At 38.9% G+C, this 24814-nt stretch overlaps 1 protein-coding gene across 2 annotated transcripts in view; it reads left to right on the forward strand.

Moving 5' to 3' along the window:
* The first annotated feature begins 983 nt into the window (after window positions 1-983).
* LOC132114903 (host cell factor 1-like) overlaps window positions 984-24814 on the forward strand; it is a 35099-nt gene continuing 11268 nt past the window's right edge. The window contains exons 1-21 of one of the 2 annotated variants that reach the window (XM_059523298.1): window positions 984-1145; window positions 2683-2867; window positions 6359-6507; window positions 7146-7306; window positions 7399-7607; window positions 7701-7785; window positions 8803-8909; window positions 9036-9215; window positions 9419-9742; window positions 9856-10007; window positions 12070-12264; window positions 14558-14782; window positions 15075-15176; window positions 15756-15803; window positions 16270-16483; window positions 16664-16803; window positions 16922-17060; window positions 17150-17346; window positions 17946-19611; window positions 23452-23594; window positions 23860-24111. In XM_059523298.1, coding sequence (XP_059379281.1) covers window positions 2693-2867; window positions 6359-6507; window positions 7146-7306; window positions 7399-7607; window positions 7701-7785; window positions 8803-8909; window positions 9036-9215; window positions 9419-9742; window positions 9856-10007; window positions 12070-12264; window positions 14558-14782; window positions 15075-15176; window positions 15756-15803; window positions 16270-16483; window positions 16664-16803; window positions 16922-17060; window positions 17150-17346; window positions 17946-19611; window positions 23452-23594; window positions 23860-24111 — 4863 coding nt within the window. In that variant the 5' untranslated portion in view covers window positions 984-1145; window positions 2683-2692. The remainder of the gene's footprint in view (window positions 1146-2682; window positions 2868-6358; window positions 6508-7145; window positions 7307-7398; window positions 7608-7700; window positions 7786-8802; window positions 8910-9035; window positions 9216-9418; window positions 9743-9855; window positions 10008-12069; window positions 12265-14557; window positions 14783-15074; window positions 15177-15755; window positions 15804-16269; window positions 16484-16663; window positions 16804-16921; window positions 17061-17149; window positions 17347-17945; window positions 19612-23451; window positions 23595-23859; window positions 24112-24814) is intronic. The other variant, XM_059523299.1, reaches the window with a different exon arrangement.

Genomic DNA, 24814 nt, shown 5'->3' on the forward strand with positions numbered 1-24814 from the left:
CACCAATGACTACATTTACAAGCTGTTAAAATTCGAGTTATGGTCGGGTTAAGGTCACTATTCGGGTTTCTGAAACATTCGGGATAACCCGTTTACAGGCGTGAGCAGAGAGAGTTACTCCTGTATACATGGAATGTGTAATCAGTCCCCAATACTCCGATGTAAACAGCGATGCACGGTTAGCGTCTGGACGTACCGACAACAAGACACAATATGCGTCATTTCCGATTCTTCTTCCTGTATCCAAAGACAACAACAACAACAGCAGCAGCAGGCGAATAATGAATAGTTTGGGGCAGATAGCGATAGTCTTTGTTTGCGCTTTGGCGCTGGTACTGATCCACCAGCAGCACTTGACACTACTGTGCCACAAGGGGTTTTTTTATGCGCCGCCTCTACTAAAAAGACCAAGATTCCTTTTGATTGGGGATATGCCGAAACGCGTTTACAAGACCAAATATTCGGGTTAGAAAAGGGGTACCCCAGGTATAATATTAGCATATCCGGGTTTTTGCCGGTGTTTACATGGTCGTGCGCGACCGGGTTATTGCTAATATTCCGGTTTTGAATGGGTTATTGGCTGCATGTAAACATAGTCATTGTCTCAACCTCCACACACACAGCCAAAAAAACTCAACCTACACACACACACACAAAAACAACTCACCAATGTCTCAACCTCCACACACACACACACACACACACACACACACAAACAACTCACAAATGTCTCAACCTCCACACACACACACCCAAAAAACAACTCACCAATGTCTCAACCTCCACACACAGCCAAAAAAACTCAACCTCCACACACACACACACAAAACAACTCACCAATGTCTCAACTTCCACACACACACACAGACACACACAAAACAACTCGCCAATGTCTCAACCTCCACACACACACACAAAAACAACTCACAAATGTCTCAACCTCCACACACACACGCACAGACACACACGCATTCAGTGGCCGCTGAAGTACTGAGCGCTTGTCAAGAAGATGGCGGCTTCCTGGGCTGCGTGAAAAGATGTAACGTTAGATTTAGCAATATCTACAGTGAAAGGCGCACCCAGGGTCGAATTCGTTCTCTGAGTCCTCCTCGTGATTTTTTATTTAAGTTAACGAATTGGAACGAGTAAGTATTTGTTGTCAGGCAATGACGGAATCCGATTTTTTGCAGCTTTCTCTGTGACGGCTAACGGTACATCCGCCATTTTTCTTGAGGGAAGCTAAGCGAGTAGCCAGGGACGAAACAATATCAGAAGTCACTGAACTGTGCATCTGGAATAAAAGTCACACCTGCAATTTTTAACAGTAAATAAACATGAGACGTGTAATATTTTCTCTGTTGTTGCAAAATGAGTATGTAGAGTTTACATTGTTGTAATGAGCGGTTTAGAATTGAAGCTAACTGGCTGCTCAATGGATCTCATTAAACATTTCAGCTAACTAATGCGGCTAATAGCTAACAACAGCAAATGCAAGTACATTTCAGCGCTGTTTTAGAAGAGAATCACTGTATTTTAAGAGTTTTATTGTGTATTTGTTTATTTATCTACACTGTGCCCTCGGATCACTAAAAAGCGCTAAGCTTTATTTGGTACCAGAGGGTGGATTGTTTGGTTTGTTTATCAAGATGGCGGCACCCAGACAAGAAAGGCATGACAAATCCTCAAATCACATGAAACTAAGTTACACTAATAATCTCTATCCGCGTTTATTTGAATGCGCGCTTTAATTTTGTGAGTCTTTAACTTTTTTTATAGGCAGGGGTTTAATTGACGGATTTAGTATTATAATACGATTTCGTTATATATTAATTGCAACAAAAGTGCTGATTTTTAGTTTTTGTTTTATTTGTATTTATTTCCCCGTTCCACATGTTTAAGATTGATTTTCTTTGTTTTTATTTTGCCACCTCCCTTTGCGTCTATTATTATGATTTATTATCATAATTTATTATTTCTTTTTTCCGCCTCCGCCTCCCATTACTGTTCACTAGCTTGTGTTTGTTAGCTTAGCCGCTTAGCAGCTAACTAGGCGCTCGTGCTAACCTCCGCAAGATGGCGGCGTACACATCTTCATCTTGTTCTCCAAGAGACATTTAACCCCAAAACGCGGTTTCGCTCACTACAAAGATATTTAATAAAAATGTGCAGGAGCCCACCTGCACGTTACGCTGTGTATTTCGAGTTACCTTTCTTCATTTCGCCGGGAATTCGCGTTTGCATAGCCGCCGGCATCCGTCTTATTTACTTTCTTCTCGTGATGAAAAGCGTCTTTTGCCGCTAAAATGGCGTCTCGCGCAGATTTGAGCAGCTAACGTGCTAACTGGCCAACGGTTTTCCGCGCTCTATGCTTTCGAATTTCGACGCGCTTAAACGCTAATATTTACTAAACCATAATCTTTTGGTGCATTTCGGGGAGCATTTGGCCAAAAACAAAAACGCGTTTTGGTGACCTAGTTACGTTAGCTTGCGCAAAGCTATCTGGTGCTAGTGGGCTAATCCAGTTAGCACATAGCTTTTGATACACGAATGCTGTTGGAATCTAAACTAAAATCAGCGCTGTGCCAGGGATTTTAATCCAGTTAGCACATAGCTTTTGATACACGAATGCTGTTGGAATCTAAACTAAAATCAGCGCTGTGCCTGGGATTTGTGTCTCGCTAGAGAAGTGGACATGGCTTCTTCGGGGACCTCGGTTCTGCAGCCGCGCTGGAAGCGGGTTTTGGGCTGGTCTGGCCCGGTTCCTCGCCCGAGACACGGACACCGAGCTGTGGCCATTAAAGAGCTGATGGTAGTGTTCGGCGGAGGGAACGAAGGCATTGTGGACGAGCTGCACGTCTATAACACAGGTGAGAATGCTGTTATTTAGTATTTACAGGTGGTGTTTGATCATCTACTTGCGTTTTTTTTTGTAGCCTTTAGCTCGATGTGTTATTAGCCAGATTCGGTCGTTTCTGCCTAACGTTAGTCAGATTTGCTGTTTGCCTCTATTACAAACACCTAGACGGGTTAAATAATGAATTGCATATATAGTAGTTCACACAACTCCTTTTATCTATTAAGCAATTGCTTGACTGATTGTTTAGCTAGGTACATTAGCGCAGTTAGCGGCTAGACAAAATCTGTATAAGTGATCCGCTAACTAGCCATGAAGAATGTGCACAAAAATATAAAGCTTGACTGTGTAATTCAAAACTCACATAATCATGACATGTTTGCGCTAACATTAGTGCGTCTGATTTCAGTGCATCGTTTGCTGAATGTAGGGATGCATTTAGGTGCACACTGCTAGCTGATCTGTGTATTGTTAGGTTAAGATGTTTTTGGGTTGAAGTGGGAGCTAACCAGCTAACGCTGTGGGTGCGGCTGGAAAATGCAAAGAGAAATGGCGGGTAATAAGAACGCCGCTTGCGTCATCACAACACACAGGCCCCGCCCACAATATTTCCCGCATTGCCATGTAAATGCTTCTAGGATGAATGGGCGAAAATGTAACTCACACTTTTTATGGTGTGGATAATTTTACTTAAGATTATATTATGTTGCAAAGTCGTGGAATGACTTGATAAATGTTATGAAATAAGAAGTAGATAAAGTCCAAAAAGCATTGTTTTACTTTATTATTGCACTCTATGCTAAAGAGTGATTATTTTTAATATAAGTGATATAAAAACGCCCTATATTTGCATATTGCTCATGGATTCTTCTTTTGGAAAATATTAACAGCTACGCATAACCAGGATTACTATAAGAGGCTTTTATAGTATTTGAATTAGTATTACAGTTTTTACTCAAATTTTGAAGTAGTTTAATTTTAAATGTTAACTTTGTTAGTTTTATTAAACTTCTTGACATTTATTATATATATATATATATATATATATATATATATATATATATATATATATATATATATATATATATATATATTAGAGCTGAAACAACGAATCGATTTAATCGATTAAAATCGATTATTAAAATAGTTGTCAACTAATTTAGTCATCGATTCATTGCTAAATAATTTATTTGCCGTAAGCGGCTTATTTCGTGCATATTTCAAATCTGCGGTGACCAAAGTGTGGCAGTAATGAGCCACCGGAGGATTTATTCAGCCAGTACAACAGGAGAAGTAGCGAATAGCCAATAGCTGGCCTCGTTTTATGTCACGTGCTTCCCGAACTGCGTCTGCAGCATTCAGCAGGATGTGGGAGTACTTTATTTTGAGCCTTCAAAAAAGAAGATTAACCTGTAAACTCTGCACTACTGAACTGTTTAAGGGACCGTTCACATATCGCGTCTTTTGCGCGCTCATGTTCGTTATTTCCAATGTAGGCGCGCAGTATGCGCGCTCATAATGGAAGCGACGCGGTCGCGACGCACCCGTTTTTCCAGGCGCGTGCACACCGCATCGAGTTAAAAACATTTCAACTTTTCAGAATGCAGCAAGCGCACCGCGGGTCATGTGACAAGAACTAAATAATCAGCTTCATCCTTTCCCGTAACAACGTTAAAAGCTCAGCCAAGATGAAGGAACAGCTGATCATAGCTGTATATGGATTCCCATTTTGAAATAAATTTAGTAGCAGAGCTACTGCAATCGATTTTTTGAGCTGCAAATCCATTTATCCTTTGCTGAAATTTCCGCGTCTTCTAGGAGAGAGCGCGTCATGGTTGCTTAGCAAAGGCAGACGCCTCAGGGGCGCTTCTGCCCGAGCGTTTTGGAAAGAAGGAGAAAGCGGTGCGCCTAGCGTTTTCCACGCGTTTTTAGGCGCGATATGTGAACGGCCCCTAAGCCTTTTATTTGTGCAGATTCTCCAGTACAATGTTGTTTGCAAATGTTTAGTCGTAAAAGCTGATAACATTGCTTTTTAACAGTTAACATTTAAAGCTTTACAAACATGTTCTGTGATCAGTTTGTCGTTTACCAGTTCATAATTCAGTCTTGCAGCCTAATTATGACTGAATGAGAGAGGTAAATGTTTAAAGATATTTGAAATGCACTTTTTTTTCTAAGTATTCACTGCTCTTTTTCACACAGCAGGTTTTTTGTGTGTCCGTTTTTTCTGGACAACCTGCTGATGGATTTTACTTTAAATTGTGATTTCCATTCAGGTTTCATGCCATTGGCACTTTATTCGAAGGATTGTTTACAATTTCACAGCATAAGCTATAAAGCTGTTTCCCAGTAAATAATAAAATACAACGCACTGCAATCTTATTCTGTTTTATCCTTATTCTTCGTGAAAATATGTTCTGAAAGATTCCTTAATAAGCTTTGTTCGGGATGTTAAACTACTTTAGGAGCTCTAAGGACTGCCATGGTGAAAACATTATTTGAAATCTCCTTGTGAAATTTGCTAGAGTATGGGTCAGTGTTCTGATTGCAGAAGAGTTCGACAAAGGATTACTAACACATAATAAAACAACTCCAGGTATATTTGTGATGAGGATATGACAATGCAAAATTATTAAAATCTCTTAAAAATCTATGCTGAATTATAAAGACCCTTTATTAATAATTTACTTTGGGGGAAAAATGGGAAAAACTAAAATATAAGTACATAAACCGATTAATCGATTAATCGTAAAAATAATCGACAGATTAATCGATTATCAAAATAATCGTTAGTTGCAGCCCTAATATATATATATATATATATATATATATATATATATATATATATATATATATACACATTTAAGCTATTTATATTAATATAGTTAGTTAGACCATCAGATTATTTTATTAATATTGGGCTAATTACTAATGCAGCATTTCTCATTTATTTAAAAAAAGTATATATTTTATTCCACAATCCTTTAAAACTTTACCAAATCCAGCTATTAGATCCTCTTGAGTGAGCATTTGTAGCTTGCATAAAAATGCAGATTTATAACAATTACTTTATTTTTGAAAAAATACTGTAATTGGGTTACAGACTTAAGATGCTATCAAGTACAAATGCTTATTTTACAAATTCAAATGATTATTTTTTTTATATATTCTTCATTTTTAAATCATGATTTAAAAACATTTATTATTAATTATTAAATATATAAAATAAAAAATGAACTAGTTTATTTTATGTATTTATTTTTCACATAGTAAATCAAGTTAAACTAAATTGAAAATGATATGTTGCCTTGCCAATTACCGGAATTAAAATGAGTTTAAGTGTTTTATTCTAAATTTTAGTTTTTTCAAGCAAGATCATGTTTTTTATGCTTCTAGTTAACTATAATAACCTTGTTGTGCACAGAATAACAGAACATGATGCACTTCGACACAGCACAGAAAGAACTTTATTCATCAAAACCACAACTATATGTTTCTCAACAGCCACCAATCAGTGGTTTATTCCTGCTGTCCGCGGTGACATTCCTCCCGGCTGTGCCGCATATGGGTTTGTGTGCGATGGCACCAGACTCCTTGTGTTCGGGGGCATGGTTGAGTACGGAAAGTACAGCAATGATCTTTATGAACTACAGGTAAGTCTGTCAGCAACATATTAAAGTGTCCCTATAGTGCCATTATTGCTTTTCATGCAGTTTGTGTTATGTTCTACGTTGGCCGGCTGTGAACAACTTGACCCCGCCCACAAACATGTCATTTTAATTGCTTCTCTAATCTCAGGAGTTACAAAACGCTTACTGTTAAAAGCTGGCTCACTACCTGGTTTATTTGGACCAGCTGGCTCCACTGAATCACCACCTGTAATTCTGATAAATAATATTTATTTTCTATCGAGCGTTCAAAATATGGAACTATGCAAATGGGCGTAATGTTTCAGACACTGGCTGTACGCGGTAGACCAATCACAACAGACTGGGCCATCTGACCAATCAGAGCAGAACAGGCTCATGGAAAGGAAGGGTTTAGAAATACAGATTGTTCGAGAATCATTAGAAAATGAGAATTAAATGCATATTTTGAGAAAACAAAAGTGTTGTTTGACCTTGCGTGCATGTAATTCTATTGTAGGAGACTCCTCAAACAATATTAGGAACTTTAAAAATGGCATAATAGGGGCGCTTTAAGATTGAGCTCAGTAGAAGTTGTTGTTTTTCAAAGTATAAGTCCTAACGTATATAATAGTCCATTCATTTCTGTCAAATACTTCAAACAGGCCAGTAGATGGGAATGGAAACGTTTGAAGCCCAAAGCCCCTAAGAATGGCCCACCTCCATGTCCTCGCCTGGGCCACAGCTTTTCCCTGGTTGGAAACAAATGCTATTTGTTTGGTGGATTGGCAAATGACAGTGAGGATCCCAAAAACAACATTCCCAGGTAAAAAGCCTTATACAGTTTCTGCTCTAACTAATTCTTAAATGTTTGATCAGCAGATCTGCAGTTAAACTGTTTCTTTATTTGTGCCTCAGATACCTGAATGACCTCTACACTCTTGAGCTTCGCCCGGGGTCTAACATTGCAGGCTGGGACGTCCCTATTACATATGGTGTGCTTCCCCCTCCTCGGGAGAGCCACACTGCTGTTGTCTACACAGAGAAAACGTCCAAAAAGTCTCGTCTCATCATCTATGGAGGCATGAGTGGTTGCCGTCTTGGAGACCTCTGGACTTTAGACATAGGTGAGAGAAAGTATTGGCTTAAAATATTTGTTCAAGAAATGTTCATGCTATGACATTGAATAACATGCGTTAACCGTGTGCTTTGTTTTGTAGATACATTAACCTGGAACAAACCTGCCATAAGTGGTGTGGCACCTTTGCCCCGCAGTCTCCACTCTGCCACAACTATAACCAACAAGTTAGTTATAACTTTCTCAAGCTTGTTTAAACATACAGTGTTTATTTAAACATTCACTGTCTTCAAGATTGGAAACAACTGATGAGAAACCAGCACTGCCTTATTTTGTGAAGATTTAGTTGACCTGAAATCATAATCAACTTTCAGAGTTGCTTCAGCATGCGTTCTTAGTTTTGTTGTCCATGGTATTCCACAGAAACAAATTAGTAGTTGACCTTTATGACAATTTGGCATTTTATTTTTTCCTGTTTAGATGATGAGTGTCAGAAGCAGGACTTTTATTTTTACCGTGCTGAAAATGCACCTGATGTCAGATGCAAAGGAGCTCAATAGTTTACTGCCTCTGCTAACGAGTCTGTTAAATTCTTAAATTAATTATATATTCAAATATAGTGTCAGCATTTAGCAAATGCACATTTAAAGCAATTAAACTTTGTTTAAACTTTCAGGTCTTTGAATATCTACTAAATATTTAATTATACAAATTTTGCTATGGTTATGAGCTGTGAAGTTGTTTCCTGCATAAAAATGTGCTTTTAACAATTACTTTATTTGTAATTTATTTTTAATTTTGTAAATATTATGGAAATTTAAAAATGATTGCAGCATATTATTTACTATCTTTTAAATAAATAGCACAATTAGCTAAATGGTAAGTACATAGTGTACCTAAATGTAGCTAAAAAGCATGTTACATCTATTATCTGGTTTATATTGAATATCTAAACCAGATATTATATCTAATATCTAAAACCAGATAATATCTAAACCAGCTGGTATGGCGTTTAAAAGAAAAGAAAGAAAGAAGAAAGAAAAAAAATCTTTGTGTTAATGATCTTTTATCTAATGTAAAGCTTGCACATATTTGAAAAACATATTTCCTTTTTGGAAGTGGATAAAATTAAACAGCCCAACAGTTTTTAATTTTATAGTAATCACAAAAATACAATGTGTTACACCATGTTTAGTGTTCTAGTTAGTGTGGATTTTACTAACTTTGGTCTCATGTTTTCTTAGGATGTTTGTGTTTGGTGGCTGGGTTCCTCTGGTCATGGATGATGTCAAAGTAGCAACACACGAGAAGGAATGGAAGTGCACTAACACACTGGCCTGCTTAAATCTAGGTAGGTTAAACAAAGAAGCCAATGGTCTTTAAAGGAGATCAGCCTCTTATCCCTTAAAATGCTGAATGTTTCAGAACAGAGCTTATATGTTTTATCACTGCTGATCTTAACCTTCATTTTCTTCAGACTCAATGTCTTGGGAGACTATCTTGATGGACACACTCGAAGATAATATCCCAAGGGCCAGAGCCGGACACTGCGCTATGGCTATAAACAATAGGCTGTACGTCTGGAGTGGAAGAGACGGCTACCGCAAAGCCTGGAACAACCAAGTTTGCTGCAAAGATCTTTGGTGTTTGGAAACTGGTGAGTTGAACTGATACCTCAGTGTAGAAGAAGCTTTAATACACTTAACCCAATACAAATAGCCCAATAGGTGTTTTTTGAAAAACGCTGTTTTCCAGCATGAATATTGGTATAGTAGCTGGCATGGTGCTAAATTATCAACAACCAAATTATTCCAATTAATCAAAGTATTAAGTGTTTAAAATCTCGCCTTTCACTAACAGATCGTCCTCAGCCTCCGTCACGTGTGCAGCTGGTCCGTGCCAACACCAACTCTCTGGAGGTGAGCTGGGGGGCGGTGCCTACTGCTGACACTTACCTGCTGCAGCTGCAGAAATACGACATCCCTTCTGCAACAGCTGCAACATCACCAACGATCAACCCCATCCCGTCTTTACCCGTCAACTCGCCTAAGAGTCCGGTACCCGCCACTGTTGCTCCTGCAAGCCAAAGCTTGCCCCTGTCTGGGGTCACAATGGTGCCACAGGTTCCTTCCCCCACCACTGCCATGCCAAGCAGCCCGCTTGCAGCCGCATCTCGTGGACCAGGTACAAATGACTTTGTGGTTTTTGCAATCAGTAAACTGCTGTGCAACTTTCTGTAAAGAATAATATTAATAATTGTGACGGTACCTAACCCAACATATTCTTATAATTCCCAGCTATTCTTAAAGTGGCAGCACCTCATTCTTCCCCCGGGACATCAGTCGTTACTGTGCGTCAGGCCACTCCAGGAGGGAAATCCCCAGTCACAGTTACATCACTTCCTGCAGGTGTCCGCATGGTTGTCCCTGCACAGAGTACCCAGGGGACGGTATGTAGATAATCAGTGTAATTCTTAAATTAGAGCTGGACAATTACTTTAAATCAAAGTGAAAATGCGATTTGATTTATTGTGATAAACACAATAAAAGTCTGCTATTATTATTATATATATTTTTTATATATGCACTGCTGGTTTTAGAGTGAAGTGCAGTAATGTTCTTTTACACACATGCAATCTCATGATCCAGTGTTAAAATTAGGAAATTAATTGTTAATGTTGTCATTTTACAGTAAAATACAATAGAAATATTCAGTATTTTTTTATTTTTTGTAATTATAATGTTTATTTTAGTAGTAAATTACATTTTAAGTAAATATGTATTCATTTTTAAAAAAATATAAAACGATTCTTAATAAAAATATTTATTGTTACTAATAATAATAATTAGGGATGTGCACGGATAGTCGAACATTCGAATATTCGTTCTGCTCTAATTATTCGATAAATAAAAATGATATTCGAATTTCGCAAAAAAAAAAAAGTTCACAATAAAACCTATAAAAAATAAAAAATCACAAAACCTTTTTGTGATTCTCCACGGCATATTTGAAGGTGTATGCAAGCAAAAAATAATTAATGAATGATTAAGGGTCCATTCACATATCGCGCCTAATAAGGCGTGGAAAAGGCTATGCGCTCCGCTTTCTCCTTCTTTCCAAAGCGCTCGGGCAGAAGCGCTCCTGAGGCGACGCGTTCTCTCCATGAAGACGCGCAAATTTCAGCAAAGGATAATTGGATTTGCAGCACAAAAAAAATCGCTTTCAGTAGCTCTGCTACTAAATTTATTTCAAAATGGCAATCCATATACAGCTATGATCAGCTGTTCCTTCATCTTGGCTGAGCTTTCAACGTTGTTACAGGAAAGGATGAAGCTGAATGTTTAGTTCTTGTCACATGACCTGCGGATTCTGAAAGTTGAGATGTTTTTAACTCGATGCTGTTCGGACGCGCCTGGAAAAAACGGGACCGCGTCGCACCGCGTGCGCATCGCGACCGCGTCGCTTCCATTATGAGCGCGCATACCGCGCGCCTACATTGGAAATAACGAACTTGAGCATGCAAAAGACACGATATGTGAACGCCCCCTAAAAGAACTGCGGTCTTCTAGTACTTCAAATATGCCGTGGAGAATCACAGAAAGTGATCCAAGAACATTGTTGCAGCATCTCTCAAGCAACGAATAAACACCGCTAACTTGGAGAATGCAGTGAAAACTCCTCTTCTCGCGTCTGCCCTAGACCCTCGGCACAAATCCCATTCAGTGGTGAAACGAAAACACGAAGCGCTTCACAAAACGTATTCGCTTAGCACACCGTTATTTGTGAGTCCCGCCAACGTCTGTGCCGTCAGAGCGCGTTTTCTCCGCGGCCGGCCTTATTGTTAACAGACTAAGGAGCCGACTTTCCTCCGATCATGTTTACATGCCCGTATTTCTTAACAAGAACATTTGAAACAATAGAAAAAAAAAGCAAAAAAGATTTGCTGACAGTTTAAAAGTTAAGTGTAAGCTACATTCTGTACAATAGCCTAATTGCTGCAGGCTGCTTTACGTTTTTTCTTTGTTCACTTTTTTTTTTTTTGCTTTTAATCTGTACTTTTGTTTGTTTGCACGCATTGTTAAAGGTTTTCAGCTACAAAACACGATGTGTAATGTTCAAGCTTATTGTAAGCTTGTTCAAAATGACGAAAACAAATGTTGCTGAAAAATAAAGTCTGACTCATTTAACTTAATTTAAATAAACAAATATTCGAATATTCGTTTTTTGTGAGCTCAAATATTCGAATGTGATATTTGTGGAAAAGGTTTTTTTTTTTTTTTTTTTTTTTTTTTTTTAAACTATATACCGGTACTACATTTTATTATTTATTAATAAACGATTACAATTATTATTGTTGTTGTTATAATGATACAAGGCCACACATTTTTTTTGGCCAAATTGTGCAAGCCTACAAACAAGCTTCGCAAACCTGGATTCAGCCCTGTCTCAAATGTTAGTTTCCCATGTTGAATTTGCATTTAAACCATTTGGAACACTGTTTTGTTGTCTAGCCAATTGGCAGCAGCCCTCAGATGAGTGGCATGGCTGCTTTGGCTGCAGCTGCAGCTGCCACACAGAAGATCCCACCCTCTCCCGCGACCACTGTGCTAAATGTTCCAGCTGGGGCCACCATCATGAAAACCGTCGCTCTGACTCCTGGATCCACTACTCTGCCAGCTACTGTCAAAGTAGCTTCTCCCGTAATGGTAAGTGTCGTCTTGCAGAACAAAACCTTTGACTAAACATTGTAAGATCTCCAGCTTATTCTGTCCCAGAACCGTCCAGGCATTAGGCATCTTGGTAACACTTTACAATAAGGTTTATTAACCCTCAAAGACCGAGACATCCGCCCGCGGCTAAAAATAACTGTTGTTTTTTAATGTTTAATAACTTTTGAACCGCTAATCCAATCTGAATGCTTTAAAAAGTGATGTAAAGCAGAGATATCCTACTTCTCTTATTTGGATATTCAGAGGCACCGTAGTGTACGTGATTACGTCATCACATTTTGACAACATTGATTCGTCAGAAGAAACCAATGCATTTCGTTCCTCTGAGCCAAACAAATGATTGTTGATGCGTAGTCCCACCCCCGAGCCCAGATTGGGTTAGACTGTCCCATATTCTTGTCTTTTGAACTACTACTTAACAAATTTCTTTGGAAATATGAACGAACACAAAGTGAAAGTGAAGTCTGTCATTAGTGCATGAATACAAACACAAAATAACACATTTGAATGAGAAAACTCTGAAAAAGCACAAAAAACACACGACAGAGAACTTTGACATAAAACAAATCAAAACCAAGGATGAAACAGTGGTACGTATCTGATAAAGCACTGGGATTTATGTCTTTGGGCATTAGGCAATGTGCCGGTAAAATAGATTCTGACGCAGATTACAGTCAGCGGATCGATCATTTATGTTATGTCTATTATGTGTGAATAATTATATAAATGTATAGTTCTTAAAGGTAGTTTGCACTATTTTTTTCTGTTGCACTCTGAATATTTCTCAATCATTTTGTGTGTAGTTTGTGAATCATCTGCACTGTTTTTGCACTGTATTGTTGAAGTCAATTTGTGCAATTGTTTTTACTATATGCTGCATAGTTTGTTTTTACTGTTCATACTCGGATTGAAAATATATTTCTCAGAAGAAGAAAAAAACTTTTTTGTTTGGTTTTGTTATAAAATAACACTCTTTCCATTTTCTTTACTCATTAAAATGTTTTTTGGACACACCTCTATTGTTAGTTAACGAAATAGGCCTGTTTTTCACTTAAAAGCGCAGATAACAGTATTGTAATAAATGGCTATAACCTGCTTTGGGAATGGTATATCGAAACAAAATTTTATTTAGAAGTGTAAAACACCCAGAAACAACTTTCTAAAGAAAAATATTCTTTATTCTTAAATTTTAGGAGTTTCTGTTTGAGTACACAGTAAAAAACACCCAACTGTTGCTTGCATCTTTCTTAAAATTCTGTAATTTCATTCATTCTTTGAGAAAACGAAAGTAAAATTGAGACTTTAAATTAGTTAAACTTAAACTGTAAGTTCTCCTGTTTATAAGAAACAGGGGGAAGTCGTGGCCTAATGGTTAGAGAGTCGGACTCCCAATCGAAAGGTTGTGATTTCGAGTCCCGGGCCGGCAGGAATTGTGGGTGGGGGGAGTGCATGTACAGTTCTCTCACCACCCTCAATACCACGACTTAGGTGCCCTTGAGCAAGGCATCGAACCCCCAACTGCTCCCCGGGCGCCGCAGCATAAATGGCTGCCCACTGCTCCGGGTGTGTGCTCACAGTGTGTGTGTGTGTGTTCACTGCTCTGTGTGTGTGCATTTCGGATGGGTTAAATGCAGAGCACAAATTCTGAGTATGGGTTACCATACTTGGCTGAATGTCACTTCACTTATAATGATATATGGCACTTGATGCTGACTGCTAGAATAGGTCTTAAGTGTTAATTAACGTTAGTTAACTACTATAATGTACATGATTTAAGCATGAAAAATACTTCTACAGCATTTTATTAATCTTAGTTAATGTTAGTTTCAATATTTACTTGTGCATTATTAAAATCAAAAGTCATGCTTGTTTAAATTAGTTCATGCACTGTGAATTAACATGAACTAACAGTGAATGGCTGTATTTTCATTAACTAACATTAACGAAGATTAATAAATACTGTAATGTATTGTTCATTGTTTGCTTATATAAGTTAATACATTAACTATTGGAACCTTATTGTAAGGAGTTACTGGCATCTTTTACATGCCTGAAGTGGATTATTATAAATAAATTGAGATGTTGTACTGTAGGTAAGCAAAAAGTATTTTGGATAAAATGTCTGTCTAATGTGTTCTAAAATAATACAACAGAACGTCTCATCAACTTCCCTTTCTCACATCCTTCTGGACTTAAATTAACCATGTTATCCACTTCCTGTCCTGTAGCTGTTTGTGATTTAATGTCTTTGTTCCTACTTCTATTCCAGGTTACTAATCCTGCGACCCGAATGCTGAAAACAGCTGCGGCTCAGGTCGGCACTTCCGCCATCTCTACTCCTAACACGCCGACTCGGCCAATCATCACTGTGCACAAATCGGGCACCGTAACCGTAGCCCAGCAGGCTCAGGTCGTCACCACCATGGTCGGAGGAGTCACCAAAACTATAACCCTTGTTAAGAGTCCAATTACAATGGGTGGCAGCGGTCCTCTGGTAAGGGGAAAAAAAAACTAGAACAGATTGTCTGGACTTAAAATTTGTTAAGTGACATAAATTCAAAGAAGTGCATGGGCAATCCCAATGCACGAAGAATCTTTAAAGCTTCTTCTTTGTTCTACTGTGACCTATCTATATTAAGTGCACCAATGAGATGACTATTCCAAAAGGAATACATTTAATGAATCATTATATGACTTCTCTCATGTTGGTTTGCAATTTTTTTTTTTTTTTTTATCGGTAGAGCCTGTTTTTCTGTAGCATTTGACTTAACCTTAACTGTTCTCAGCTCTCCAGCCTTGGGAAGATGATGTCTGTTGTCCAGACCAAACCAGTACAAACCTCGGCAGTCACCGGGCAGGCTGGAAGCAGTCCTGTCACTCTAATACAAGTCAGTATTGCTGCTCATTTTAAGCATGTCCATTTCTTACCTAATCTTGTGTATTCTTAACTGGTTAGCATGTCTCTGTAACGCCCTCGGTACACTGCATGTTTTTGAGGGTTAACTTCATCACATAGTCAAGTCACCTTTCTTTATATAGCACTTTATACGATACAGATTGTGTCACAGCAGCTTAACAGTATTAAAATAGTGTGTTGATAATTCAAGAGGACGATAGAAAACACTCAGTTTTCCAGTTAAAGTCAGTTCATCGTTGATTTAGTGATGTCATCATCCAGCTCAGATTAGTTCAGTTCAAATAGTATCGTTGATATCAAGTGGACAATATTGCCAGAAATAAGGTGTCCCCAACTAGGCAAGCCGAAGTCGACAGTAGCAAAGAACCAATACAACTCAAACAAAAAAAAAAGAAGAAAAAAAACATGGCACATATATTTGGACAGCTGACATTCTTGTGATTCAAATGATGCATACCGTTTTAAAATACAGTCAGCACAGAAGGTACAATAGGTGTCTTTGTCAGACCGCCAACAAGGCTTCATGCTGTGATCCCATTGTGTTTTCCAGCTAATAGCTCCCAGCTATAATCATCTGCAGGCAACTGATTACAAAAAAGTAGGCGGAATGTTTCCTTCCTTTTTCAGTGTGTTCAAAGTTCTATTACTCAATACCAGTTAAGACTTGCAGTGATTCTGAGGTTTGTTCTATTTAGGAACAAATCTCAGTGTCACCTTTCAAAACAGACCAAAACCATGCATATTCTCCAAATAGTTTAAGAACAGCATGCAATTTACTTTGGGTATGCCTTTTTAGGCGTTTTAGGTCAATTTTACAGGATTGCTAAGGGGTCAATATGCATTCTATTGTGAATTGCCTAGAATAAGTAAGTAGCTTATTGTCATTTGCGCTTGTACTTGTTTTAATTTATTTCTGAAATGGCCAAGCCGAATTTTCAGCAGCCATCTTTCCACCCTTCAGTGTCACATTTCACCATTCTGATTTGCTGTTCAGAAATATTTATTGTGAATTTCCCCCTATCAGTAGCTTATGTTGATTTTGTTATTTTATTTTATTTTCTTAGACAAAGACTCCTCTGCCTGCTGGTACCATCCTGAAACTGGTCACATCTGCTGATGGCAAGTCAACCACAATCATTACAACTACACAGGCAGGAGGGACTGGCACCAAACCCACTATCCTGGGATACAGCACAGTCTCTCCAACTACCACCAACAAACCAGGAACCACCATTATTAAAACAATTCCCATGTCTGCTATCCAACAAGGAGCAACAGGTCCATCTAACAATTGACTGTTCATCTCATTTGTCATTGCAATTTTAGTTAAATTGTATCTCACTCTTGCACTCGAGTTAAGCTGCGCAACCTTGTTTTTATCTAACAAACAGATCAGTTTTTTTATGCATCGTTGCAAGCTTAGATGATTTCTGATGTTATTTCCTGTCTCCTTACAAGGTCTGACTAGCAGTCCTGGCGTCAAGTCCCCCATCACAATTATCACCACTAAGGTTGTTACTCCTGGCACAGGTGCTCCGGGGAAAATCATAACTGCTGTGCCAAAGCTGACAGGTGCAGGACAACAAGGTGTCACACAGGTGAGGCCTAGTTGAACTCTGAAACCACAGTCACAGCATAAACATGCATCGTTTTAAGCTCATCTAGTTTTGATTTAGTGTCTTAAGTGGTTCTTGAATATATTTCATTCGCTCTCAGGTGGTCCTGAAGGGGGCGCCCGGACAGCCAGGCACTATCCTGCGCACTGTGCCTATGGGTGGAGTGCGTCTGGTTTCACCAGGCACTGTCTCTGCTGGAAAACCAACTGTTACCACACTGGTTGTCAAGGGCACCACGGGTATGAATATTCCGATTGTATACTCTGTAGTGTAGTTTTATACAAGTATTTTTTCTTGATATCGTTAATAATGCCCTCTCTGTATTTAGGAGTCACAACTCTGGGTACAGTAACTGGAACTGTATCGAGTAGCGTGGCAGGGGCCAATGTGGCAAGCGCTAATGCCAGCCTGGTGACTCCAGTCACCACACTTGGTTCCATTGCCACATTGTCCAGCCAGGTGGTCAATCCCACAGCTATCACTGTATCTGCTGCTCAGACCAACCTTGCCACCGCTACAATACAAGTGAGTCACTTCTCTGTCTTTATTTTAAAAGAAATTAATACTATTATTCAGCCATTTTTAATGTTGCAGAATATTTCTATTTTAAATGTTCTTTTGAACTTTCTATTCATCAAATAATTGAGAAATGTTTTTTCACAAAAATATTAAGCAGCACAACTATTTCCAACATTGATGATAATTTGAAATGTTTCTTAAACAGCAAATCACAATATTAGAATGATTTGTAAAGAATTATGTCACTGAAGGCTGGAGTAATGATGCTGAAAATTCAGCAAAAATAATTGTAATAATATCTTTACATTTTAATAGAATTTCACTGTTTTTGCCGCATTTCTGATCCAGTAAATGCAGTCTTGATGCACATTCAAAGACATTTAATTATTTAAAAGTTTGCGTCAGCAGATGTGTATTTTTTTGTGTACAAGTAATTATAATTTATCTATGTTTATAATTTATGTATGTTTTAAATTTGTGTAAATGAACATAAGTAATATTATTTCAATATTCAAATAAATCATTATATTGTTTACAATTATTTATTCATTCCTTTCGGTATGCACAATTAAAAAAAATTCCTAATGTTTTTTTTCCCCTCTTAGTCAGCAAACCAACCTACTCAAGTAACCCTGATCACGACTCCAAGTGGTGCTGAGGCTCAGCCTGCACCGGATCTTCCTGTCTCCATCCTGGCCTCTCCCACCTCAGAGCAGCCCTCCACCACTGGTGCTGATGATGGTGCTGGCGATGGTGCTGCCACTGTGACGCTGGTCTGTTCCAACCCTCCATGTGAGACACATGAGACTGGAACGACTAACACCGCTACAACGGCTTCTGCCAAAATGGGTACCGAACAGACTTGTTCCAACCCTCCCTGTGAGACCCATGAGACTGGAACAACCAATACGGCTACAACCGCTTCTGCCAAAATGGGTACCGAACAGACTTGTTCAAACCCTCCCTGTGAGATGCACGTGACGGGCACCACCAACACTGCAACCACGGCCTCTGTGAACATGGGCACGTCACAGCAGGTCTGCACCAACCCACCCTCAGAGACCCATGATACGGGCACCACCAACACAGCCACCACTGCCAGCTGCAACATGGGTTCTAAAGAGATGGAAACTGTGAACAGCAAGACATCATCTTCGGAAGCTACATCTTCATCTTCTGGTTCAGAACCAGAAACACCCGTCTCAGAAAGCAGTGCTGGATCAAGCAGAATGCGGCCGAAGAATCTCCGCACAGGTACCACCAACACCTCCACTACTGCCCGCTCCAACATGGGCTCAGACCAGACGGGAACAGTGCAGAGCTCCAACAAAAGCCAAGCCTCCATCTCCTCTACGCTGATGCCGATTTGCTCCAGCCCTCCCAGTGAAACAAGTGAGACAAGCACCACAAACACTTCAGAGGTGTCCGGTGGTGACCAGCACGTCTGCTCAAATTCTCCCTGTGAATCACACGAGACTGGCACGACCAATACGGCTACGCAGTCAAGCTCCAGTATGGATAGTGGGCAAACCAACGTTGTGCAGAGCCTGTGTTCCTATCCACCATGTGAAACCCATGAACCAGGCAGAACCAACACGCCAACTCAGGCCTCGTCTTCTATTGGTTCTGCACAGAACAACACTGTTCAGAGCACATGTTCCAATCCACCATGTGAAACCCATGAGACCAGCACCACAAACGCATCAACCCAGGCCTCGTCTTCTATTGGTGCTGGACAGAATGGCACTGTGCAGAGGGTGTGTTCCAATCCACCATGTGAAACCCATGAAACAGGCACAACAAACACATCAACCCAGGCCTCATCTTCTATTGGTGCTGGACCAAATGACACCGTTCAGAGCGTGTGTTCAAATCCACCCTGTGAAACCCATGAAACGGGCACGACAAACACATCAACCCAGGCCTCATCTTCTATTGGTTCTGGACAGAACAACACTGTTCAGAGCGTGTGTTCCAATCCACCATGTGAAACCCATGAAACAGGCACAACCAACACGCCAACTCAGGCCTCATCTTCTATTGGTTCTGGACATAATGACACTGTTCAGAGCGTGTGTTCCAATCCACCATGTGAAACCCATGAAACGGGCACCACAAACACATCAACCCAGGCCTCATCTTCTATTGGTGCTGGACAGAATGGCACTGTGCAGAGGGTGTGTTCCAATCCTCCCTGTGAAACTCATGAGACTGGCACCACCAACACAGCCACCACAGCTACCAGTAGCTTAGAAACTGGAGAAGAAACAGGTATTTATCTCTATAACACCTGAACATTATTTGTGTGTAAATTAGGGATGCTCATTTTGGTTAATTTTCCTGGCCGACAGCCATTACTTGTTAATCCGAACATTAATTAGCTCTGAATACACATACAGACAAACCATGGGTCACAGGAGGGGATGCTCCTGATCAAATTATTTAGGCGAAGTATCAACATTCACAATATTAGAGTATATATAGAGTAGAGCCCGACCGATATGGATTTTTGGGTGCCGATGCCGATATTAACTCGAAAAGAGCCGATTTATAAGCCGATATTTTGATTTTAAAAATAATCTGGATATTAGACCCATTTCCTATAATCTGCATTTACACAACATTCAATAGCAAAATATCTGCCTGTTCTATGTATGTGGGCTGTATAAACCATTTTCCAGAATGGACTATGTTAAAAAAAAGCCTTAGATTACAGTCTCAATGACTTAACAATTGCACATCAAAAGTATATATTTTTTAATGATCAAAAAACAGTCTGGTTTTAAACATTTAACACTTTTACTTTCTTCCAGTTGAAGCTGGTTTTAACAGTCTGTGTGTGTACTGTAAATATTAAATAAATTATAATACTAAAGTTAAAGTATTTGCAGAAGTAGTCCCACACTTTGCTGCTACAGCATTCACCATTTCAGCCATCTGTAGGCAGAAAGAGAGACAGAGAAAGAATAAGCATGTGTATTAATAATATCACCATGTATCATTACTCATGTCATCATTAGAATTATAATAATAATAAACTGGGATCTCCTACATAGGCAAAAATGAGAAATATATATATATATTTTTTTTGTCAAGCAATAGGTATTACCTACTTATATTTAACAATATTATTTCAACATTTTCCTGTTATGTCTGTAAAGCTGCTTTGAAACAATATGTAAAAAAAAAAGCGCTTGTTCAGCTCACATTTATTTACATGTCCCCTCTGGTTTAATCATTTCTGACGCACCTACTGTAGTTACTGTAACTACACTATATTTGCTCTCACAGAACATCGTCTTGCCTACTATTACCGAAAGATTACGGAATCAATTCGAAGTTGAATGGTTAACGTTAGTGTCATGAACACACCGCTGTCAATTTTGAGAAGAACCACCTTCAAACAAGTTAATAGCAAGCATTTAAGGGGCCTGCTAAAAAGGAAGCTATTAGCGTTAGAGTAACGTAACCAGCCTGAATTCACCAAATTGTTCTCTGGACCTGAGGGTAGCATCTTCTTCCTTGCTTCTCTCTTAATTTCTCATCAGCAGGACTAGCGCTATCGCTCGCTTCTTCTTACAACGGGACAGACTATGAAAGAGCTCCCGCTAAACGTTTTTAAAACTCCGCCTATGCCATAGCGCAGCGCAAATCGCGTTGTATCTGAAGGGCAACGCTGAACCCAGCGGCAAGCGCCGTGCATACCGCGTCCTGTGTGAAAGGCCCATTACGCGGTCATTATGTGAGAAACACACCGCAATAGAATAAGAATAAGTTAAACGCTAACGTTATAGTTTGACCTCCTATTAACGTTCGCGCTCTTCCACTGATAAACATGGTATTAGCTTTGTGGCTAATCTAATACAGCAATGCATTAGCTGCTGTAAGTGATGTTACAGAATATTCAGAAGTGATAATGATAGGACCGTTAGCTAGAACTACCACACAGTTTTTATATACAGGGTATGAACTAAATCTACAATTATTTCACATGACGAACGACAGACTCACCGTCAAAACAGTTGATCGCTTTCTTCTGTAGTGGACTTCTGGCGCTGTTGTTAACTCTGGAGCTGCAGAGCTCCCTCTGGTGGGCACACTATGCAACACTCATAACATGAGTGAAGCATGACACTCTGTTTCTCATGTTTCATCGGCCGTTATAAATGCCGATGCCGATTTAAATGCAATTAGCTTATATCGGCCGATAATATCGGCCGGCCGATATATCGGTCGGGCTCTAATATAGAGTATATATTACCTGGAAGATGCCGGAATGTTATGATCAAGGGCTCTGGACTCGGATCATAACTTGTTTTTCTATAACAAACTAGAAAATATTTTCTATAAAAACGTTCATGTCCTGGCAGTGGCAAATAGCTTGTTTTAAATTTTATTTAATTACATTAATGTTATAATTTGATATTTACAATAAATATTTTAACTGCTACTATGTAAAAGGAATACTGCTGTAAAAAAGCACCTTATTTGTTTAAAGTGTTTTCAAACCAAGGTCCAGTTCTTCTTATATCGTTTATTACATCCGAGATGAAATTTCACATCCAAGATGATATCATCGCACTATAAATGAAATGTGCACTGTTTTTATTTTATTGTAATTTTTTTTACATGATTCCTAATTATTTATATTCACAATTTCTAATATTTGTACAGGCTTTACATTTTTATTTCAATGTACCGTATTTTTCGGACTATAAGTCGCACCTGAGTATAAGTCGCATCAGTCCAAAAATACGACATGATGAGGAAAAAAACATATATAAGTCGCACTGGACTATAAGTCGCATTTATTTAGAACCAAGAACCAAGAGAAAACATTACAGTCTACAGCCGCGAGAGGGCGCTCTATGCTGCTCATTGTAGACTACAGGTGCACAGAGCATAGAGCGCCCTCTCGTGTCTGTAGATGATAATGTTTTATCTTGGTTCATTTCTCTTGGTTCATGTCAAATTAATTTTGATAAGTCGCACCTGACTATAAGATGCAGGACCAGCCAAACTATGAAAAAAAAGTGTGACTTATAGTCCAGAAAATACGGTAGTAATTAGCAGTTCATTTAATTTTATATTTGAACAGATTAGTTATGTGACTCCATTGATTAAAGTTTCTTAAGGGTTAAGATCATGTTATCTGCATCTTCTGCGCTCCATCAAGCCACTCCCATAATAGCCGTCATCACTCAAATTAATGCACGACTCTACATTTATCTGTATAGCATGTAAGACTCAAATACAATTATGAAGTAATTATTTTGACGAATAAATCTTTCAGTGAGTAAAACTGGCTGGGTCTATAGTATTAAAGACTTTAAGTATCAATTCTGCTTAAAAATATGCAATCTCCCGAGCAGGTTTATGTTTATGGACCTGTTGCTATGACAGCAAGTCCAGAATAGCTTCGATGAACCAAATAATCCAAGATCATTCCAAATCGTCAACAATCAAATCCAGCTAACTGAGTTAGCGATGTGCGAAGAATGGGCCCCAAATGTTATTGCACTTTTGTTCATATACCAGTACTTTTAAATGAAAAAAGTGCACAATACACTACTTTTGAATGCATTATTAGTTTTGTGTGTAACAGCGTGATTAATCACAGACAATCATGCGATTAATCGTTGGCCAGTACTATTTAAAATGTACAAATGTTTTATACTATTTAGTCACGTATATGTATAAAGTATATGTAACCAAAGGTGTATAATTATTATTTTTTTATTGTTTATTGTTTTTATTTTTTGAACCCCCCAAACAGGTTTGATCTGATTAGCCTGACATTTCAAGCTGTTCATACCAGGGCTAAATTACACCCCTATTTGCACCCTCTCCGAAGAATTAAATAGGTTATCCATCTTTTCTACTGTAAATTAAAATGCCTTGATACCTATTTTACTTAGAATCACACTCCAGCGTGAACATTTATAAAAAATAAAATAAATTTTTTTTTTTGCCCAACTGCACAGATTTGTAATGTTGGTCATCATGTCAACTGCTTAACAATTATTATTACCTGTCAGTTATCAACGTAACTTTTCTGTTCAGTGTCAGTACATCCCTAGTGATTAAGCTCATCTGTGTTCGTCCCTTTAGCCCAGCAGACCGGTGATGGACAGAGTGACAGTGGCACCAGCTCAGAACCCACATCATCTACAGAACCAGCTAATCCCACAACCCAAAACAGAGCCATCACCACAGTAACACAGGCCACGCCCACTCCAGGACCATCAGTACCGGTACGAACACACCTCTAAAGTGATGATTGAACATACCTGTTTATTCTACTTTGCTCTTAAAGTTACTAGTAAAGTCATTTTACATACCCAGGCATTTCCTGTCTAATTAGATACATCTGAACCAGAATAAGCTGTAGTGCAAGCCACTTTTAGCTTAGTCTTGCAAATTGCCTGAATTCTGTTCTTAGACATGCAAATAAATGCTCTAGATTTACATGTTTTGTCATCTTCCTCACGATTTGTTTGTATTTTCTCCACAATGTAGGAAATTTCGTCTATGGCTGGATCTGTGGTAGTGGCTGAGGCTCCGGGCGAGGCGGAGGCCATGGAGCAGACCAGCACTGAGGCCGTAGCAGTGGGAGAAGAGCCTATGCAGACTGAGTGTCAGGGAGAGCTGGGTGAAGAGAGAGCGGTCAGGGTCGTTGCCATAGATGAAAGTGCAGGGGGAGAGGAGGGCACCATGCTTCAGGTTCATGTCGCCATGGAAGCACAGCCAAGTCAAGAGGATCAGGCTGAGGTGAGGAAGAAACTTTGAAGTCAGCTTTATTTAGTGCAATGTTTTGAAGCTGCTTCACAGTAATAAACGGGTAAATAACAGAATCAAAGATGAGACAAATTCAACAGAAGATAATAATGTCATCATTAAGCTCAAGTGACACAGTTCAATGAAGTTCATCTGAAAAGAGTTCGCCTCAGCTGTAAGCTCTACAAAGGGAGAGTGTGCTGTCACAACTATTATAATATTGCGATGCTGACGGCCAATCGCAGAGTATGACAAGCAGCCGTCACAACAGCGATCTTCACATTTTTTTTTTCTTAGAATTAGAATAGAGAGGGCTAGATTTAGAGGGTCAAATGATGATGGTAGAGATGCATTGTTAACTGTTTCTTGAAGATGGATAAGGACCGAATTGGGCAGGTCATTCCACCAGCAGGGTGATTTGCTGATTTTAATATGCTGATTTGCTGCTCAATAAACATTTCATATTATTAGTGTAGTTAATGCAGTTACATAATATATATAATATTTTTGTGGAAACAGTATTGCATTATCTTTCACGGTTCTTTGATAAATAGAAAGTTCAAAAGAACAGCATAATTTTTTTTAACACTATGAAAGTCACTTTTTGATCACTTTTTTAATGCCTCCTTGCTGAATAAAAGCATTATTTCTGTAAAAATAAATAAATAAATCTTACCTTAAACTAGGGCTAGCCGAT

The sequence above is a fragment of the Carassius carassius genome, chromosome 34, assembly GCF_963082965.1.
Source record: "Carassius carassius chromosome 34, fCarCar2.1, whole genome shotgun sequence".
NCBI lineage: Eukaryota > Metazoa > Chordata > Actinopteri > Cypriniformes > Cyprinidae > Carassius > Carassius carassius.